The 21,662-nt window shown below is 51.5% G+C and overlaps 1 protein-coding gene across 1 annotated transcript in view; it reads right to left on the reverse strand.

Moving 5' to 3' along the window:
• Positions 1 to 1,265: 1,265 nt before the first annotated feature.
• The window catches only part of PLEKHD1 (pleckstrin homology and coiled-coil domain containing D1), a 28,204-nt gene continuing 7,807 nt past the window's right edge, over positions 1,266 to 21,662 (reverse strand). The window contains exons 2-13 of the mRNA XM_040975713.1: positions 17,305 to 17,398; positions 17,017 to 17,106; positions 16,809 to 16,885; positions 16,022 to 16,113; positions 15,278 to 15,330; positions 6,684 to 6,778; positions 4,922 to 5,015; positions 3,232 to 3,389; positions 2,643 to 2,775; positions 2,226 to 2,370; positions 1,696 to 1,845; positions 1,266 to 1,447 (exon numbers count right to left, since the gene is read on the reverse strand). Of these exons, the coding sequence (XP_040831647.1) occupies positions 1,266 to 1,447; positions 1,696 to 1,845; positions 2,226 to 2,370; positions 2,643 to 2,775; positions 3,232 to 3,389; positions 4,922 to 5,015; positions 6,684 to 6,778; positions 15,278 to 15,330; positions 16,022 to 16,113; positions 16,809 to 16,885; positions 17,017 to 17,106; positions 17,305 to 17,398 (1,363 nt within the window). The remainder of the gene's footprint in view (positions 1,448 to 1,695; positions 1,846 to 2,225; positions 2,371 to 2,642; positions 2,776 to 3,231; positions 3,390 to 4,921; positions 5,016 to 6,683; positions 6,779 to 15,277; positions 15,331 to 16,021; positions 16,114 to 16,808; positions 16,886 to 17,016; positions 17,107 to 17,304; positions 17,399 to 21,662) is intronic.

Below are 21,662 nucleotides of genomic sequence, written 5' to 3' on the forward strand. Positions count from 1 at the left end.
TTGACCCCATTCGCCAGCACCTTGATCTTGGGAACAGCCAAAGCTGTAAGCCAACGACCCCACCTCAGCTGTGGCAGCACAGACCAATCTCAGGCCCGCTCTTTCCTTTCTGCTGAAATTGGAAATATCCACAGAGATCTTGCTCCCAAGGCAAGCCACCAGTCACGTAATTCTTTGGGAACAACCAAAAATAACGGTAGCTTGGGTGTGTCTATGTTCCCGCCATTGGATAAAGCAGTGCGGGTTTATGCAGGTTTCTACGTGGACTCAGCCCTCTCAGACACATTGTTCCCTGGGTACCCGACCCGACTCCCGAAAACTGGCTGAAGCCACAGTTGGGAAAGGGCCACAGCGATGTGAATGTCACCAAGCACTCCTGCGCAGGGGCAGGGCTGCCCTGCAAGGGTGTGTGTGTGTGTGATCTCCCTGCAGGCAAGTGTGTATTCCCCAGTCCTCTTGCTGCAGGACAGTCTATGGGCTCCCCTGGGGTGGGGATGGAGCCCGCAGCTTCCCCTGGCCCTGCACCACCACTTGTCCCCCTCTTAGAACATCTTGGCTTCCCAAGCAGCCCAGACTCTGCACTGCGCACTGAACACCGCCAGAGTCCCAAGAGTGCCCTGGTGGCCGATGGCTCTCTCTTCTGCAAGTCCAACAGACCCCTGCCTGGCCGCAGGCCCATCTGCTGGGGTCCGCGGTCACTCAACCTCAGCGGGGCAAGGTTCTGAGGGACAGGAGGCAGATGGCTGCCAAGTGGGGAGACATCTGTGGTCTCACGCCCAGCTGTGGCCACAGCCACCTTCTTCCTTCCTGGGTTTTCATCACGTCCCCTGGCAGAGCCTCATCCCACAGCCAGTGCAGGCAAGGCTGTGGCCCTGTGCCCTGGGCTGCCAGCCCACCGCCTTTTCTTCTCGACCCCCAACATGTGGTGTGTCTGTGAGGGCAGAGGTAAAGAGAGGGCCAGAAACCCAGGGATGGGGGAAAGGGAACTGGGATGTGAAAGGCAGGGTCACAGCAGGCGTACAGTCCTCCCCAGGGAAGAGACACCTTGACCCGAAGGAGCCAAGGCCACCGAGAGGAGCCTTCCTCACCCCCGCCCCAGCCCCTGAGCCAGCCAGCTTGGGCCCCAAGGAGACAGCCGGCTGGCACTGAGGGAGAGACAGGCCCCAGATCCACCAGGAGAAAAATGAGGTGAAGCCAGGCCTCCCCCCGCCAGGCCATCCCCTCCCGGTGGAGAGCTGATCCCGGAGGCTTGGGAAGGGTCCACGTCACTTTCCAGCGCCGCTGCTGCCACGAGGGAGCGCAGAAGGGGCGGCAGGCTGGGCCGCCATGATGTGGTAGATGGACTCCCGGAAGCGCTGGTCCCGACTGAGGCGCTTGGCCACTTCCTTCAGCTCCTCGATGTTGTTGGCCTCCAGCTGGGAAGTCATGAAGGACTCGGAAGGCTTCACTGGGAAGACAGCGCCCGTTGGGCCTGCACTGAAGGTCCAAGGCCCGACCCCACCTCCACCCCAGGTGCTGGCTGGGGGCTTCCCCCCTGGGCTCCTGGGACTCCAAGAAACCCCAGACTATTTGCCCAAGGCTGCTCGGGCCAAGTTCCCCGGAGCTGTACTGGCCAGGCTTGGTGCAGGACCAGCGCTGCCTGCTAGCCACGCTGTCCCTCCCCCAGCAGGCCGTGGCCACCCAGCCCGCACTCACTGTCATTCCAGGAGGTGCTGGAGCGGCGCCGGTGGAAGCGGCAGCTCTTGATGCGGCGCGTGGCGGCCTTGTGGATGTACACCGAGTTCTTCATGATGACTGGCATCTTGGCTTCCAGCTCGGCGTTCCGGATGCATTCCTCAAAGAACCCTGCGGCCAGGCCCAGGAGGGGTGAGTGCCATCCGCAGCCTCCTCTCTCCCCCCACCCGTCACCTCCCAAAGCCCCGGTGGGTGCAGCTGGCCTAGGTTGAGTCCATTGCAGAGCCACCTGCAGAAGGGGCCCCCAGGCCCCTCCAGCCGCAGTCTGTAACCTTCTCACACAGGTCTGCCCCAAAGGAGCTCTGAGACTTAAGAAGGGACGGAAGCTCCAGGAGTCCCACTCCCTGCACCCCAGGCCACCAGCTGGAAGGAAGCAGTGCCCCATGCCAGTAGGCAGCGTGGAGCAGGATCCCATCGTGCAGCCTACTTGCCAGGGCTGGGGTAGGGATAGGGCAGTTGGGGGAGGGGCAGTGCAGGAGGGCAGAGCTTACTTTTCAGATGGCTAACATCCGCCCGCATCCTCTCCTCCTTCTCCTTGTTCCGCACCTTGGAGTTGAGGCCTTGTTCCAGACTCCGCAAGGCGCCCTCTGCCTCCCGCAGCCGCTTCTCCAGGTCCATGCGGACCTTCACCTCAGCCTGAGCAAAGCGGGGGAAGTTAAGGGAGAGGCTGGGTAAGCTTTCCCAGATTCCTCTTGGCTCAGTGGGCTGGGGTGGAAGTTACTAGAACCAGCCTCCGTGGCTGACAGCCAGCAGCCATCTGTACCCAGGCTCACCGCTTCCCCTCCTGTGGCTCCTCCTCCATCTCCCCGGGATGGGACCTGCTTGCCAAGTGCGCCCAGATCACTGGGAACCTTGCAGAGTGTAAGGAGGGGCCCAGTCCCCTGGGAGGGAGGGAGACACCCCCGCACCCTGAGCTCCTGCTCGGCCTGCTGCTTCTCCGCTGTCAGCTCCTGTAGTGAGTTCTGCAGCGCCTGTGACTGGCTCGAGTAAAACTCCCGCTCCTCCTCCAGGGCCCGTGAGCGCGCTTCATTCTCCTTCATCCTGCAGGGGCGCAAGAGGGGGCTGTGACCTAACTGCTCAGTGACCAGAAGCAAGGGGAGGCTGGCCCTTCCCAGACACCTGGCTGGGGAAAACCTCCAGCTTTCCCTGAACTTTCTGGGACACCACCCAGATGACGGCAGGGACAGCCTGATGGGAACCCCCTGCGTAGACTGAGGTCCAGGACCCAGGGCTTGCCGGTTCTGTGGCCTCATCAGAGGAGCCCTCTGGGGCTGTTTCCTCATAGGTACCAGGACCTGAGAGACTCAGCCCAGTCTGCCAGGAGCACCCGACTACAGCCCTCGACAAAATGACTAAGTCGGCTGTGGGCAATGCATGGTCTCTTCCCGTCCGCCTAGTGGGCAAACTGAAGAGTCAGCAGAAAGAATGAAGAGTCCGGCGTGGCCAGTGCCAGTGAGAGCCCAGGGGTTGTGAGCACCGGCTGGAGGCGCTCCTCACCGCTTCTCTGCCAAGAGCTTCTCCTCCAGCAGCTGCCTCATCTTCTCCTCAATCTGACGGAGGTTGTTCTGCAGGCTGCCGCTGGGCGGGGGCGGCTGCGGCTGGTTCTCGTTCTCCTCCAGCATCTCCAGGGTTTTCTTTTTCTCTAGGGAGAGCTCCTGGGCAGGGGGAGGAAGGAGAGCAGGAGGCGCGTGGGTGGCTGCCCTCACCTCCGTTTTCATCCCTCCTCTCTGTCTCCTGTGATGGACACCAAAAATATTTCCTCCCCCTCAGGTACAAGGCCAAGATCTCCCTTACCAACCACAAACACCAGGTGGTACTGCTGTGATTTCATATGGTTTAAGTGTCCACCAGTATTGTGTGTATTAAAATTAAACTTGTCAGGCCTGGCACGGTAGACTAGAAGCCAAAGTCCTCGCCTTGCATGCGCCTTGATGCCCACATGGGTGCCAGTTCGTGTCCTAGCTGCTCCACCTCCCATCCACCTCACTGCTTGTAGCCTAGGAAAGCAGTAGAGGACAGCCAAAAGCCTTGGGACCCTGCACCTGCTTAGGAGACCCAGAAGAAGTTCCTGGCTCCTGGCTTCAGATCAGCTCAGCTCCAGCTATTGCGGCCACTTGGGGAGTGAACCAGCAGATGGAAGATCTTTCTGTCTGTCTCTGCTTCTCTCTGGAAATCTGTCTTTATAATAACAATAAATAAATATTTTTTAAAAAAGCTAAATCTGCCTCCCCACTTTGTAAATCTGCCTTTCAAATAAACATAAATAAGTCTTAAAAAAAAATACTCATGGGAACCACCTGCCATAATGTGACGATAAGGACACAAAGGCACCCCAAGCAAAGGCCCAGTCATTGAATAGAAATGAGAAAGCTGCTTGGTTGTCAAGGCAATCAGTGGGTTCAGTAGCCTGCACGGGTCATGTCCCACACCCCGGGCTCTCTCCAGGCGCTGGGCTGAGTCTGGTGAAGTTCACAGCTTGGAAACCTAGAGTGTGAAGTCTCACACCAGCTGCACAAAATGCCACGGGCGCCCTGGGCTCAGAGCAAGCACCTGCACAGAGCCATCCGAGGAGGCTGGCTAAGGAGACATTGGAACTGAGTCTTAAGAGGATGCATAGGAGTCGTCCGGGCAGAGAAGAAGTGGGAAGGTTGTGATGCATAAAAGAACAGCGTAAGGAGGCTGCAAGAGCTTGGCTTCCCCGGGGCACAGAGCTCAGGGGCTGGAGCAGGGGTTGCACGGCTTTGCAGGCAGAGGAGGGCGGCAGAGCGGGGTGGTAAGGGAAGAGAGCTGGGACCGCTATCTGCACTTTGTCCTGGGCACACACCACCTGTTCATGAGCTATTATTAGACATAGGTGACCTGGCAGTTCATTTTCATTCTTGTTCAATTTCACACAGCAGCACAAGAAGGACGCAGAAGATGGCTCCACAGTCTACTCTAACCGTCAGCCTTAAAGAGGGTGGATTTCCTGACTGATCCTAGCAGGGGCAAGCTGGGATTTGCTCCCTGAGTCTGAAATCAACCAGTGCCTGCTCTGGGTCTCAGGTGCTGCCTGGGGCAGTAACCCAGGGGCATATAGCCTTTCAGTCCGTGCCCCTTGGGCTCTGCTTGCTTTGCAGATAATCCATGAGGAACACTGTAAGCTAACCAGCATCAGGTGGCCCACCCGGTGGGCAGCAGCTCTCACCTCCAACGTCTGCTGCAAGGATTCCGTGAGCTGCCTCAATTCCTTCTTCTCTTGCTCCACGCCCTTGAGGCACCGAGCGGTCAGTTCCAGCTCCCTGTGGGCACGGAGGGCGAGATGTGGCAGTGCCCACCTCCCTCCAACCTCCTCCCCACAAAGAAATATTTCCATGTCCCCTCTCAATGGGGCCCCAAAGTATGCCTGGTGGCCAGCCCCTCGGCATGCCTGGATCCCAAAACTAAAGGAAGGAAATCCCAGCCAAGCAAGGCTGGAGTCACCTGCTCCAGGGGTACACTCAGCCTGTCACAGTGATGAACCTGAGGTTACTCCAAGGCAAAGAGAGGCGTCTGAGAATGAAAGGGCCTCACTCCACAGCCCCAAGCTCCCTAGACAGCATGTGTAACATCCGTATGCATTCTGACATTGCACATGGCTAAGGCTTCTTTCTGGGATGACAAATTGAAGCTATATATGTGGGAAGACCACTTGTGATTTTTCCCTCTCTTAAATACCTGTCTAACTGACTCTCTTTCATAAGGCTGTTGCAAGAAAAAAATGTACAAGATATCACTAAGAAAAAGTGGTGGTAGTGATGATGATAATGGTGATGAAGGTGGTGGCAGCAATGATGGTGATGGTGGTGATAGTGACACCATCCAACTAAAAGGTATGGCAATGATGGCAGCAATGATCGTGATGGTGGTGGTGGTACTAGTAATATCACCAGTTGGGTGATCGGGTAATGATGGTTAATGATTATGGCAATGGGCATGTTGATGCTGAAGGTGATTATCAATATCACCCAGGGCACTAGTCATCAAATTTCTGGCTAGACCACATCAGAATCACCTGAGGTGCTTTTTTAAAAATATGATGGCTGGATAACACCTTTGAGAGATTCTAATTCAGTCAGTAAGCATAACATGTAAACACAAGGCGGTTTCAAAAGGTTCATGGAGGGACAGCATTGGGGTATAAGTGAAACAGCAATATCCCCTATGGGCACCAGTTTGAGTCTTAGCTGCCTCTCCTCTTCCAACCCAGCTCCCTGCTAATGCACCTGGAAGAGCAGAGGAAGATGACCCAAGTGCTTGGGCACCTGCCACCCGAGTAAGAGACTCAGATGAAGTCCTGGCTTTGGCCTGGCCCAGCCCTAACTTTTGCAATCATTGGGGGAGTGAACCAGTAGAGAGAATCTCTGTCTATCTATCTCTCTCTTTCAAATAAATAAAATACATCATTAAAAGTTCATGGGAAATGATTGTTAGAGAAAAACTATACATGAATTTCAAAGGTTTTTTTTTTTTTTTTTTTTTTTTTTTAAGCACCAAAATAAGGATCTTTTAATTCTTCCAAGCACTTTTTTCAGGACCGTCACACATGTGCAAGTGACAGCATAGGAAAGACTGCATGACAAAAGAAGAAGTAGGGGGTCGGTCTTGGCCCTCCAAGCCAGCCTGCTCCTGTCTGACACAGAGGAAGAGGCATCCAGGGGAATAGGCATATTGCTCAGAGGGGTATCTGCCTGCAGTCACCCACGCCGCATGCTATAGGCAGCAGAAATGACCCATTTGCGGGGATGGGAGTCCTGTCTCTCCTTTTGGGCACCCCAAAGGCCCAAGCACTGGATGGACTCAACAAAGCGGTAAGCCCTGGGTGGAACCCTCTCCAGGCCTGGCTGTGGGCTCTGCAAGGCCAAAGTGGGACACAGCTTCCCCTCCCCTCTTCCTCTTCCCCCCTGCCCTCCTGCAGCCAGCACCATCACCTCTTGATTTGCTCCTGCTCCATTCTCAGCTCCTGTACCACCTCCTCAAACTGCTGCTTTTCAGCCTCCAGCACCTGGTTAAGGCGCTCCAGCTCCTGCACAGAACCAGAGAGGAAGAATCAGTGGTAGCCGGGGATCCCAAGATCAGGAACCCCCACTCTGACCCAAGGGACTCCCTGGGATTGACGATGGTCTGGGGCCTAGGCTGGACCAGACTTGGAATGAAGACCTGAGGAGCCCTGGCACCACTCAGTGACATAGTCTTCACAAACTCCAAGTCTGCAATGGAACTTGACTGGTAAGAAGGCATGTGGCATGCGGAAGGTAGAACTTAGAAATGATCCTGATGTTATTTCCCATGGCTGGATGTGCCTGGAAAGCCAGACATCTAATCCCCTGTGTGCTCCAGGATACCATCCTGATCCCTAAGGCAGATTGACTGGCCCTTCAGCCCACTGAAGGAGGTGAACAGGCACTTCCAGGAAACATCCCTTTGCTAGAAGTGGCAAAGAGAAGCCATTCCCAACTCAAAAGTTAAGGAGTAGGATTTTTTTCCCCATGGCATCTGGCGGGCAATGAGCATGAGTGTGTTCATTCTGTCAGTCCCAGCAGCGGGGAAGGGCCATGAAGCCCATGATACATCCCAGGGCACTAGCCTAGCATCACCCAGAAAGGCTGTGCCCTCCCCCCCCGGGGATTCTTTTGTTTGGAAGTCCAATGGCAAGTGGTATGGGCGTGGGGATACATTTCTGGTAAGGTTTGGCTTGAAGTATTTTTATGACAACTGCTTTGTCTCTCCACATTTTGCACCATGGGGATATGGGGGCAGGAAGGGGAGAATTATTCCTACATCCACTTTCTCATTTTCTAGTTCCAAATTGCACTCTTCATTTTTAGCTGGGGCCTTTGTTCTCAAATACAGTGGAGACCCACAGGAAGCAGGACTGCCCACAGGAATGAGCTGCCATTGGCTTGAGATGTGGAGAAGGTTTAATACATAGAGTCTGATTTAAAGCCCTGGCCCTGACCTCTACCCCTAACCTGCTTCACCCATACAAACACTATTCCCTTCCCTTTTAGTCACTGTTGGTGTCAGGACACGGCTCATTCATTATAAACCAGTCTCAGTTCGCCAAACGTTGTCCTCCCAAAAGACACTCACTGGCATTATGAAAAAATTAGAGATTTCAAAACATTTTTTGCACCCAAAACCCCTCATCTGTGCATTCCATTTTCTATAAGCTTGTTGAAGTGCCTTCATATCCTGAGGCTGTACCTGGGCACACTGTGTGGCTGCAGGGCACCTGTTCCTGCTGGGTGGGCCGGGAGACTGGGTGAAGTCCATGCAAGGAGTGTACGCAGAAACAGGGTAATTCCATCAGTGCCCTTACTAGACCGGGGGTGGCGTGCTGGGGTCTCTTCCCCTGCCACTAGCAAGAGCAGAGGCTCCTCCAGCCTGGATCCCCAGGAATGGGGAGCAAAGAGTGGAACTCGCAGCTGACTGCCACCCTGGAGTGAGAACTGCAACTTTGCTGTTAAAAGCCACACATACCTAGGGATACGTTTATTGCAGAGGACATAGACTAGCCTGCATCTAAAGAGTTAAAATCTCATCTTGTCAAACCCCTTTTTTAATAATAAAAATGTTCAGAGCTTCAAAAAAGCTTGAAACTCCTCTATTCGAATAAGAGATATCTTCAAAACGTTCGTGGAAAATGCATACAAGTAAAAAAAATTCAGTGCCATAACAGGTCAATCCTTCAATGCAGTGCTGGCATTCTATATGGTGCTGGTTTGTGTCCCAGCTGCTCCACTTTCAATTCAGTACCCTGCTTATGAACTGGGAAAACAACGGAGGATTCTGTATCCACATGGTAACACCAGAAAGAAGTTCCTGGTTCCTAGCTTTAGATTGGCTCAGCTCTGGCTGTTGCAGCCATTTGGGGAGTGAACCAGTACATTGAAGAGTTCTCCATCATCTCTCTCTGTAAAATCTGCCTTTCAGATAAAAATAAAATAAACTTGTTAAAAAAAAAAAAAACTATGCATGGATTTCAAAACTTACTACACGGAAATAAACATGTCTGCCATTTTCCCAGAAACTTCTTGAAGCCCCCCATACATTCTCAGTAGCTGACACATGTATTACTATTGATCAACTTCTCTCTATTCCCAGATTCTAACAGAGCTGACCGTGACATCGTCGAAGCCCTTTGTCATAGTGTACAACTCTCCACAATGGTGTCTTTTTGTATTGCACACGAGATTACCAATGGCCGGCAGTCCTTAGGTGACAGGATGGGGACTGGCCAGCCGAGAGTCAGAGAGAGGTCAGAGGACAGAGATTTTCAGCCTCATTACCAAAAGCTGGTTGAGTTGATGGCCAAAGGTCAATGATTTAACCAGCCACGCCCATGTGGAATCTCTAGGTGAACCTCCCAGGACTGGTTTGGGGCCCTGGGCAGTGGAGGAACCTGGAGGGTGGCATTCCCCAGCAGGGTGGAGGCTCAGCATCTTTGCCCAGATGCCTCACCCTCCACATCTCTTCACTGGTGTCCTTTGCAATATCCTTTATAACCAACTGGCAAATGTGTTTCCCTGAGGTCTACAAACCACTCTAGCAAATCGGTCAAACTCAAGGAGGGAGGTCAAGGAGAACCCCAATTTCCCTGATATTCTTCTCCCACTTGCAATCATTTTCCTTTGCGTAACAGAACCCTGAGCTGTCTCCTCGCAGCTGATGGTAGCAACAGGTGACTGATGAATGTCCTTCCTCTGCCTAGCATTGATGAGGATTCTTCAGATACTTTCATGGAATAATGGAATTAAACAACAAGTTCATTTTTGTGTCACAATTTTGGAAACTCATACATAGTGTTTTTCATAATTCACATGTCCAGGAGATGCTAAAGGAGGGGCTCAAACCCCAGACAGTGAGGTGAGCCAGGATGGAAAGCTCCATGCACTGCTGGCGGCAGTGTCAGTCAAAGATTCCGGAAGGCAATTTGGCAACTGCATCAGGAATCTTCCAAGCTCTTGCCATTTGTAGCTGGCATTTGGTGCAGCAGCCAAGTCACTGCTTGAGATATGTGCATCCCATATTGGACAGAGGGCCTGGCTCCTATGCCTTCCAGCCCAGCTTCCTGCAAATGTACATCCTGTGAGGCAGGAAATGATGGCCCAGGTGTACTTGGGGCCCTGCCACCCACATGCTAGATGGATTCCTGGCCATGGCTGTTGCAGTCATCTGGGGAGAGAACCAGCAGTTGGAAAATCTCTTTCTTTGTCTCTTCACTTCCCACACCTGCTACCTTTGCAATGACTGAGTCTGGTACCCAAGCAGACCTTAAGAAACAGCAGTGATGAGGTTTCTACCACACTTATGGGAGACCCAGATTGTGTTCCTGGCTTTAGCTCTGCCCCAATCCCAGACATTGTGGGCGCCTAGGTAGTGCAATAGCAGGAGAGAGTTCTCCTCTCAAATAAGTAAAAAAAAAAAAAAAAAAAAAAAAAAATCACTAAAAAATTTCCTAAGAGGGTAGTATTATAGAAGCTTCATGAAGCCACCACCTGCAGTGCTGACATCCCATATGGGAGCTGGGCTGAGTTCCAGCTGTTCAACTTCTGATCCAGCTTCCTGCTGATGTGCCGGGAAAGCAGCAGAGCATGGTCCAAGTCATTGGGTCCTGGCACCATGTGGGTGCCTGACCTAGAAGAAGCTCCTGGTTCCTGGCTTTGGTCCAGCCCAGCCCTGGTCATTTGGCCATTTGGGAAATGAACCAACAGATGGAAAAATGTCTGTCTGTCTCTTCTTCTCTCTCTGTAACTTTGTCTTTCATTGCAAAGTCAGATAGAGAGGAGGAAGATATTCTGTCTGCTGATTCACTCTCTTTGGCCACAATGACTAGAGCTGAGCCAATCCAAAGCCAGGAGCCAGGAGCTTCTTCTAGGATTCCCACACAGGTGCAGGGTCCCAAGGCTTTGGGCCATCCTCCACTGCTTTCTCAGACTACAAGCAGAGAGCTAAATGGGAAGTAGGGCCACCGGTACACAAACTGGTACCCATATGGGATCCTAGTGCATACAAGGCAAGCACTTTAGCCCATAAAATAAATCTTAAAAAAAAAAAAAAGAAACAAACAAAAACCATTTTAAAACCTTGTTTTCAAATAATGTTGAATGAAAATGGTGTGTTAGTTAAAGTGTCATAAAAAAGCAAACCACAAATCTGAATATATCCAAGATAATGTTAGAGATACATTATATAAAAATAATACATGGGGGAAGACTGAAATGAAAAACACTAAAAACTTGGCAGCAGTTATCTGTTAATTACATTAAAAGGGACAAAGTGTATTTGCTTATGCATATTTTTCCATGCTTGCTACAAGGAGCAGCAGGAGAAATGGTAGTCTCTTACCACTAAGAAGGAAAAAGAATCTTGACTTCAGCCTAGACTGGCCTGGCCCTAACCATTGAGAGTTTTGGGGGTGAATGGTGTGAACTAGCAGTTGGAAAATCTGTGTGTGTTTGGTAGGGGAGGGAGGCTGAGTTTCCCCACCGCTCATCACTCTGCCTTTCAAATAAATAAACAAACATTTTAAAAAACAATTAGAGCAGCAACCGCTGATGTAGAAAATAAGAAATCAAGAAAGAAAATCAACAAAAACCCCACAATCTGTTGTTTCTGGATCACTAAAATCTATAAGCCTCTAACCAGTAGGAATAAGAGAGAGAGAGAAACCAAGTCACAAGTTACTAATTTCAGAAATGGACGAGAAGAGGGAACATCACTACACACTCCACAGACAAGAAAAGGTCAGTAAAGCGATATCGCAAACAAGTACATGCCATAATCGTGTAGCTAATGGGGACTGTTCCTGTCAAAACTCACAAGAGAAGAAATGGATAATGTGAACAGACCTAACTACATTCAAGAAACTGAATCAAGAATTAAGAACCTTCCAAAATGGAAAGTAGAAGGCCCAGATGGGTTGACTGGTAGATTCCATCAGACATTTAAGAAAGACATGATATGTCTTTATATGCTCTTCTGGAAGATTAAAGTCTAGGGAATACTCCATAATTCATTCTAGATTGCCCCTAAAATCAAAACCTGGAGAACATAGTATAAGAAAATAAAACTGGGGCTGATGTGATAACTCAACTGGCTAATCCTTCATCTGCAAGAACCAGCATTCCATATGGGAACCAGTTTGTGTCCTGGCTGCTCTATTTCCAATCCAGCTCCCTGTTTATGGCCTGTGAAACCAGCAGAAGATCATCTAAAGTCTTAGGACCCTTCACCCTGAAGAGTCTCCTGGCTCCTGGCTTTGGATCTACTCAGCTCCAGCTGTCCTGGTCATCTAGGGAGTAAATCAGCAAATGGAAGATCTTTTTCTGTCTCTCCTTCTCTCTGTAAATCTACCTCACTAACAAAAATAAACAAATCTTTAAAAAGAACTAAAAAAGAAAACTATAGTCTGATACTGCTCATGAACATAAATGTAAAAATTCTCAGCAAAATTTTATCAATCCAAAACCAATGATATACAAAAAATTCTATTCTACTACCAAGTGAGATTTATTCCAGGTGTACAAAGCTGGTTCAACATTCCAAAATCAATTAACCTTAGGGTAGGCAATGCTCTCTATCACTTTGCTTTTCAAAAAACGAAATCTTAAAAAAAAAAATTAAAGGTCACTCAAACTAACACCATATTTAGTGATGAAAAGCTCAAAGTATTTCCTCTAAAATCAGAAACAGGGCAGGGAGTTTCCCTCTTATAAGTGCTTGCTAACTTTCTCCTGGTAGTTCTAGAAATGCAGTAAGACGGGCAGGCATGACTTTGACCTCAGAGGGGTCAACTGACACGCTCAAGTTCACATCATAAGGGGTCAGGTGGGTCATGGGTCTCGCTTTCGACCATAACGTCCGTCTGAGACCACACAAGTCATCAGACATCGGGCCAAATGCCTTTCCGCACAGCTTGGGGCACATGCAGATGCTCTCCGAGTTGCAGAAGAGATGGGAGGATACAGAAACAGGATAAGCAAGCGAAGGAAGGAAAACCCAGCAGAAGCGTTCAGGTGTGGCCAAAGCAGAAACAGAATCTGACCCGCAAGAGGAACCTGGGAGGAAGCATCTCCTCAACTGCCCAGCCAGGCCTCCACTATAGGCACCAGCTGGGCCCACATTTGTACCAAAAAGACAAAAAAAAAAAAAAAGAGTCCACAAGCTTTCGGCTTCCTCCTTCAACGCGCTGTGGCACTAAGTGAGGCCTGTGTGTAGCAGATCTCCGCTGTCCTAATTTCCTGATAAAGACCTAGATAGAGTGTCTAAATTTTCCTCTAGCGGCCTGCTGCCCCAGATTTCTCCTCTCTGATGGATAAGTCAGTCTCCCTCCCCACTGGTGCCCAGGCTGTCACTCTGTGCCCCACTGGACTTCCAGAATCACCTGTTTTTAAGTTGCTAAGTGAACAGAAGAAGTCCCACCAGAAACATACGGGACCGTGCGAGGAAAACATGAAAACTTAAAGTCGGGACCTGGATGACAGACACGGAGGCCCATCCGTGGGGACAGAGAGGAGGGAGAAAAGAGACTCCATGCTGATCCTCAGGACCAGTCCTCAAATCTGTGCCTCCAAATAACATCCTTAATTGTTGTGGTGTGAATATTTTCTTCCCTTTATAATCAATAAGATGATTCAGAAGTCCTGCCAGGAGAGTAAATAGGCACAACTAACTGATCTGGGAAGAAGGAAAACAAAGGTGTATTTTTCTATCGGATTAAAGTCTTGGGGAAACGTGCTGCAAGAACCAAACCTGTGGGTTTAGGGCAGGCTTCCAGCCTAGCCAGGAACACACCTGTGTTTTGTGTCAATTCCTGACGCTGGGTCCCAACTCCAACTTCCTGCTAATACAGCCCTCCCTGGGAGGCAGTGGTGAGAACTCTAATAATTAGCTCCCTACACCCACATGGGATGCCTGGATTGAATCCCCGGCCCCCCAGTTTCCACCCTGAGCCTAACCCCAGCCACTGAGAGCACTTGGCCATTGACCAGGAGATAAGAGCTTTCTCTGGATGTAGATGGGCCGTCCTGTTCACACACTGAGTCATCCCATCAACATTGCTCAAGCACGCATCTCCCAGGGCTGTGCCAGGCCTATGAAGGGGACATGATGCCTCTGGGCTGTAGGACCCATTTGGGAGCTCCCAATACAAACTGGATGGGAAGGGCAGGGATTCCTGAGAGACAAAGTCACAGTCAGGCACTGAGCCAAGGCTGGTGGCGCTTGTCCAAGGACCGGCTCAACAGGCAAGAAACAAAGTGAGTGGGCAAAGAGAAGTGGGCTAACTTGGGCGCTCCTTCTGAGTGTCCTAACAAACCACTCTGCACCCTCAGGCCTCAGACAGTTCACAGTGGATCTGGTCTATAACTAATAGCAGCATCATAACACTACAACGCCATTGCGTGCATACTCTGCACCACGCACTTTTTATACACAGCTTCTCACTTGCCCCTCACAATATCAGTTCTATTATTACCCCCATTTTCCAGATGAGAGATTAAGTAACTTGCTCAAGGTCAGGACCAGTGTAGTGGCACAGTGGGTTAAGCTGCCCCCTTATAACACCAATATCACAGAGCACTGGTTCATGTCCCTGCTGGACATGAATCCCTTTCCTGGAAAGAAATGCACCTTGGAAAATAGCAGAGGATACCTTGAGTGCTTGGGATCCCACCACCCACCCCACAACATTCCAGGCTCCTGGCCCATCTCTGGCTAATGGGACTTGTTGAGGAGTAAACCAAGCGATAGAGGATCTCTTTGTCTCTTGGTCTGTTCTTCCCCTGGGTCACTTTTCTCTTTCAAATAAATTACTCAATCCTTTTAAAAAAATCACCCCCACCCCAAAACAAAGCAAAACAAACAAAACAAAACTTGCCACACTTTGCCCAAGGTCATACAATGAGAAGGTCAAACACAGGTCCGGGTGGCGTGGCTCCAGAGCCTGTATGCTGACCACTGCCCTGCCCTGCCCTCCGGGGGTAGTGATGGCATCTCCGGGCAGGCAAGGTCCACACTGCACACAGATCTGCACGGGAGAGCACTACAGCGGTGCTCCACCTCCCGATGACCCCAGAGCCTCCCCGTGGGTCCCTGCAGTGGAATCAGGCCTGCTGGGGACTTGTTCTCAGGATGTGACATGGAGGACATGAAGGCACCTCTGAGCTCATCAGACCAAATCAATCACACTCAGAAGCCCCTGTGTGGGAGAAGGCCATCACGACCTGCAGCGGACGCTGCTGCCATGCAGCTCCTTGCCTCCTGATGCCATGGATCATGTTTCTGGTTGGTTTCTTCTAGGGTCTCTCAGCTCACCCTTTGTACATTCCTTTCAGGGATTGGCTTCTCACCCAGAAGTAACACAAAGTCCCGCCCAAGCACGGTCAGTTCACATGGCTTCCTGCTCCTTCCCGTTCCTCCAGGGCCCAGCTTTCCCACCTTAATTTTCTAATACCAGGAACACAAGCAAGGACAATCCAGCCAATATGAAAGACCCTGGGCATCTACTGGGCATACCCACCTCTCTCTGTTCCCTCTGAAGACACAGTTCTTCCGTCTCTTCCATCAGTTTGTCTGCCAAGGCAAATGCACACATACACACACACATGAAAGATCCATTCCAGAGCCAAAGGCCTGGAAAGGCAGGGGCCCCAGGTGGCTCTGTCACCCCCGGCACTTACCAAGGAAGAGGTGCATCCTGCTACCCAGGGGTGGGGGCGGCTATGGTGACAGAAGCTGCTTCGCTGGCCTGCCCTGCGAACCTCCCATCCCTTCTGCTTTGAGTGCTCATAGGGTGGCTATAGCCCTCTGCTCTCTCCCAGCCATACTCATGTCTGGCCAGAAGGAGCGGGCAAACTGCTGTGGTGGGAGGGAGAGGTGCCTGTGTGCTTCCCACAAGCTCTTACAGGTGTTTTCTTGTGTTGCCTGGTTCCTGTACATGCCTAAAAGTTATGGGCTATTTCTCTCTCCATTTTAAGAGGTAGAAATTTTAGACCTAGACAGGCAGGCTGTCTAAAAACGCACATATCCACAACTCTTAAGTGACCAGGCTGGGGCCAAAGCCCAGGTTCCTAATTACTGGGCACCTCTGCCTCCAGCCACCCTGGCTAAAGAGAACATGTATTGCACCAGAAAACTCTCCAGGCATCAAGCTTGTCTCAGGCATCGCTTAGCTGGCCAGGTCCAGCCTGAGAAACCTGCATCTTCGATTGATATTCCCCCATCAAGCCCTGGGCTATATCATCAATCCAGCCCTCCAACCAACCTAAATACTCCTGCTTTTCCTTAGCCAACTGAAGCCCCTGGGCCTCCAGGCTTTTGATCATGGCTTCTCCCAGCTGGGCATTCTTCCAAGTCCTGGGGAAGGAGGACAGATGGGACAGAGGAGAGAAGCGGAAGAGACACAAAATCACTGACATTGAAGGGTGGAGGGGAATGCACCTGCTTTGGACTCATTCATCCTTCCTGAGCCTCAGTGTGCACTGTCTCTAAGAGCCAGGCTCAGCACCAGCATCCATCAGTTACAGTCACTGGAGGTTGGCTTGGGCTGCAAAATGCCTCCCCTCCCCACCCCCGCCGCACTTGCACAGTAAGGAAGAGATTTCTTGCCAGCAGACCATTGTCTACACAGCCGAATGCTCTCCATCTAGCACAAGGCCAGGTGCAGCACACAGTGCACTTGTTGGATGAAATGCAGGGCCCTGCTAGTGTCCACAGGGGTTGGGGCAGGGCTGAGCTATCGTGTGATCTGGATCCTGAGTTACAAAGCACTAGCTGAGGCCCCTGCTCCAGTTCATTTTGAGCCAGTGGAGTAGACAAGAATATGGAGAGGTGCCAACTCCAGCTTGGGATGTTGGGTCCACTCCAATGATGTCTACGCTGCCATCTTATGACTTTAGTCACGAGCCAGGTTCCCTTGGGTGGCCGTTATAGATGCTCCAAACCCTGGTTTGTCTCTGTGCCCATCAAGATTTCAGAGAAGAGGCAGGGAGTTCAAAGTCAACCAAGCCCATGCCCCACCCCCCCCAACCCTCCCTGGCTCACACACTTACACCTTCCCAGACTCCTGCAGCATCTCCAGCCACTGCGTCTGTTCAAACTCAGACTCTGCCGCCAGCAGGATGTTCCCCTGCCAGGGAGAGGGGCCATGGAAGCACCTGAGAGTCCCAGCTCTGCTCTCCCACCTCCACCCCCACAGCTTGGGACACCCCACCCCTCCCAGGCCAGGCTGCCCCAGACAGCGAAGGCAGCTTCACTTACATGGAAGTCCTGGTGGGAGATCTTCATGGCATAGGGCATGCTGGGCTCTTCCTTGGCCTCCACTAGGCAGCCCCCCAGGGGGATGACACCCTGAGGAAGAATCAGAACAAGCTGTCCCCACCCTGCCCAGCTCGGGTCATTCAGAGACCCTAGCTAAGAGCCATAGGCCAGAAGTCAGACTGTAGCAACAGGCAGCTCCACCACCCCCACCAGTCCTGCAGCCTCCTGGCATTCCCTCCATGGCCCTGCTAGCCCTCTCCATGGAGCCCTGGAGAGGGATTCCCTCACCTTGGGATGAATATTGAAGTACTTATTGGTCTCAAAGCTCTTCTTCTCACTCTCAGAGTAGTAAAGTAGAAAGCTCTCTTTGATGATGAAAAACCTGCAGTAGGCAGTGGACAAGGAAATAGGGAGGGTCCTTCAGATGCTAAGAGCACTCTTGGGGCCCCATACTCACAGTGGAGCTCATGGGGATGCTGGCTTATGCTTGTCCACACCAACTCACACCCCACATCAGCACAAGGGCCTCCACTGGTTGTGGCCATCCTTCCCGGCAATGCTCACACACCAGGGCAGTGCAGTGGAAGACCCAGGCCCACCGTCTAGCTCAGGCTACCTCCTTCCCCTGCCCTGACGCATCACCCTTGGCACAGCTGTATAGAGGTGGTTCTGTCCCCGAGCATCCTCAGCCCTTCGAACTATCACCTCCCGGCTTAGGGTCTCCTGAAAGCGTGGAGGGAGGAGCGGAAAAAACAGGATCCCAAGTTGGGTATTCAGGTGCAGTCACACAGGCCGGCCCCCTGTGACTGGTTGCTGCAGCCCTGAAGCCCACACAGGATGAGTTCAGAATTTCCTTGTGTCTCTGACTGTGTCACCACTCCCTTTCCAAACCTCAGGTCACTGCAACTTAAGTCTTTGCAGCTGTCCGGAAGCTGACAGCCTTGATGCCAACAGGTGGTATACATGGCCTGCCCTGGGGACTCTCACTCTTGAATAACTGAGTACCCTCCACCCAGCGCAAAGCCAGACACAGCACACACCTGGCTGATGACTGGTGCTGACTATGGCAAGACATCACATGGCCCCCTGGGCAAAGTTCCACTGGGCTTTCAAGCAAGTCCCAAAGTTTGGGGTCACCTGGTATGCCTGTCTGCTTCCTCTATGGTCCCTGCAAGCATGACAGTGATGCGGGGGAAGTCAACAGACTGTGATGAGCCTGCAAACTGTTGTATGCATGTGTGTGTGTGTGTGTGTGTGTGTGTGTGTGTGTCAGGGGGGTGGATGGAAGCAGGGGTTCAGAGCAAGGTATGTTGGAGCCATCTGGGACAGGCTCACAGTGGCCAACAGCTCTGTCTTCAGTGACAGAGTGTCCATAACTTGCTACTGGTCATGGTGGAAGGATTTACATCATGAAAATAAAATTCTAAAAACAAGAGCTAGTTGGTAAACCTTTACCAGGGTACCAGTGGTTGAAACAGCCCTCTTGGGGCCTAAGGGGCCAGAGTTCTGACACAACATGTAAAGCTGTAGTTTAAAGTGTTATCATCCTATATAGGCACTGGTTTGAGTCCTGGCTCTACCATTTCTGATTCAGCTCCCTGCTAACAGTCTGGGAAAGCAGCAGAGGATGGCTCAAGTGCTTGGGTGCCTGCACTCATATGGCTGATCCAGAAGAAGTTCTTGGCTCCTGGCTTTGAACTAGCTTAGCTCTGACCACTGTGGTCACTTGGGGAGTGAACCAGCAGATGGAAGATCTCTATCACTCCATGTCTCTGTCTCATTCACTATTTTTCTGTAACTCTACCTTTCAAATAAAGAAATAAATACTTTTTAAAGATTTTTAAATTTTTATTGGAAAGGCAGATCAGATTTACAGGAAGAAGGAGAAAGACAAAGATCTTCCATTCACTGGTTCACTTTCAACAGCCAGAGCTGAGCTGATTTGAAGCCAGGAGCTTCTTTCGGGCCTCCCACGCGGTGCAGGGTCCCAAGGCTTTGGGCCGTCCTTGACTGTTTCCCCACGGCACAAGCAGGGAGCTAGAAGGGAAGTGGAGCAACCAATCCTTGAACCAGCACCCGTATTGGATCCTAGCTCATGCAAGTTGAGGATTTAACCACTGGGTTATTGTGCTGGGCCCAAGAAATAAATGCTTTGTAATATTTTTTATTTAAAAGGTAGATTTATAGAGAGAAGGAAAGAGAGACCTCTCTTCTATTTGCTGGTCCATTTCCTAAATGGCAGCAATGAAGAGATGCTGAGCTGATCTGAACCCAGGAGCTTCTTCAGGTCTCCCACATGGGTACAGGGGCTCAAGGACTTGGGCCATCCTCTGTTGCTTTACCAGGCCACAAGCAGAGATTGGAAATGGAATAATTGGAATACAAACTGGCACCCATATGGGATGCCAGCGTCACAGGGTAGAGGATTAGCATGTCGTACCACTATGCTGGCCCCCAAGAAATAAATCTTAAAAGAAAAAAGAAAAAGTCATGAAGTCAGCAAATTCCTGAAGGCTCCACCCCCACACCATCCTTCGCAAGGCCACAGCTGTCAACCTGGGACTGCTGCCAGCTGCCCTCCTCCTCTCCCGGCTCTGGGCTTTGGCCTCACGCCTCCCTATTGTCTTCATCTTCGCTGACCCTCTCCACTCAGGCATGTACCCAATGCAGCCCTGTGGAGCCCAACCTGCTAATGCCAGCTCCTCCCTGGGAACACTTGAAGCCCACCTGCTGCAGTGACATTCTAGGCGTCCCCTGGCCACCCAGGGTGGCTACCGCTGCCCTCCAGAGTGCCTGAGCTCCTAGCATATGCTGGGTTCACTGCCTCCTCCACAATGTCTGCAGGGACCAGAACGTGGAAACTGGGCTGCTGCATCTGTAACAGCCTCCCTCCTGCTCTCCATCTGGTCCACCCCTGGGCACCAGCCCAGCCCCATGCCGCTGGAGCTCCTCCGGCACAGCCTGACTTGGCTGTGTACTTGGCACTTGGTACTTACTGCCACACCCTCCTGAAGAGTCTCTAGAGACCAGGGCTGTGCAAGGTAGGCGTCCTCTGCCTGTCCTATGGAACTGCAAAGAATTAAGAGCACAGGCTTTGGGGCCAGACAGACCCTCCATTTCCAGCTGTGGGACTTAGGGGAGCAGTCAGCTGACCACCCTGCACCTCAGTCTCTCCACCCAGAGAATGGGGGTAATGACACCTACCTTAACTAGCCATGGTTAGAACCAAATGCAATTTTATTCATCGCTCTGCCCCCTTCCTAGATGCCCCAGGACAGGGAGAAAGGGTGAGATGAGAGTGACAGGCTGCCCTCGGGCCCACCTCTGCTCCTCCTCTGCTGCCTCATGGCTTCTGAAATCCTGCTGTGGACTGCATTGTGCCTCATCCCCAGATGGGACTGAATTGGAGGCCAGGTCTTTAGGGATCATGTTGGATGAGGACCTAAGAGGAGGGCCCTTATTCAGCAAAGCTGTGGCCTCCATTTCTGTCTCTGCCTTTCCCTCCGCTCCCTTCTGCTTGCTCTGTTTCTCTCTCCTTCTCCCTCTGCCAGGTGAGGACATACCAAGATGGCAGCCATCTGTAAGACAGGAAGAGAGCTCTCCTGAGACCGATCCCAGCCTCCCAGCCTCAGGACTGTGAGAAATGTACATGAATGGTACCTCGTGGCCTCGGCTGCCTCAGACACATCCCTTCTTGCCTCCCCACTGCTTCCGGAGCCCCACTCCACTCAACAGAGCACAGGCATGGAGGAACCTGGCTCCTCCAGCTTCAGCCACAGGTGCACTCTTAGGTTTGCCCAGTGTTCCCCCTGCCTCTGTAAGACAGGGGAACTGACGCCAGTGCTGCGGTATAGTATGCAAAGCTGCCGGCTGAGGCACAGCATCCCCTTTGGGTGTTGGTTCAAACCCTGCTGTACCACTTGCAATCCAGCTTCTACCAATGCAACTGGGGAAGCAAAAGAAGATGGATCGTGTGCTTGGGCCTCTTCATCCACGCGGGAGACCAAGAAGAACCTACTGGCTACAGACTGGCCCAGCTTGGACATCTGGGGAGTGAATCAGTGGATTGAAGATCTCTTTCTTCCACTTCTTCTTCTCTCTATAACTATGCTTTCCCCATCCCCATCCCATTTTTTTGAAGATTTATTCATTTTTATTGGAAAGACAGAATTATAGAGAGAATGAGAGACAAAGAGAAATATCTTCCATCCACTTGTGTACTCTCCATGTAACCACAAAGGCCAGAGTTGAGCCTATCTGAAGCCAGGAGCCAGGAATTTCTTCCTGGACTCCCATATGGTACAGGGTCCTAAGGCTTTAGGCCATCCTCTGCTGCTTACTCATGCCACAAGCAGGGAGCTGGATGGGAAGCAGAACAGGTGGGATACAAACCAACGTCCATATGGGATCTAAGTGCATGCAACGCAAGGAGTAGCCACTTAGTCACTGAGTCATCGTGCCAGGCTTGTAACTATGCCTTGAAAAAAAAAAAAAAGGACAGGGTCACTGATGTGGGCCACCTATGGCCTATGTCTTTGAGAGTTGTAGTGACAACTACCTTACTGAGCCTACAAGTCAGCAGGAACTCCCTCTCTACCAGGTGCCTGACACGCTGGTGTGGGTAAGAGAGAAAACGGCCTTTTCCA

This window comes from Ochotona curzoniae, unplaced genomic scaffold (assembly GCF_017591425.1).
Source record: "Ochotona curzoniae isolate NIBS_2020 unplaced genomic scaffold, NIBS_Ocur_1.0 contig_2688, whole genome shotgun sequence".
NCBI lineage: Eukaryota > Metazoa > Chordata > Mammalia > Lagomorpha > Ochotonidae > Ochotona > Ochotona curzoniae.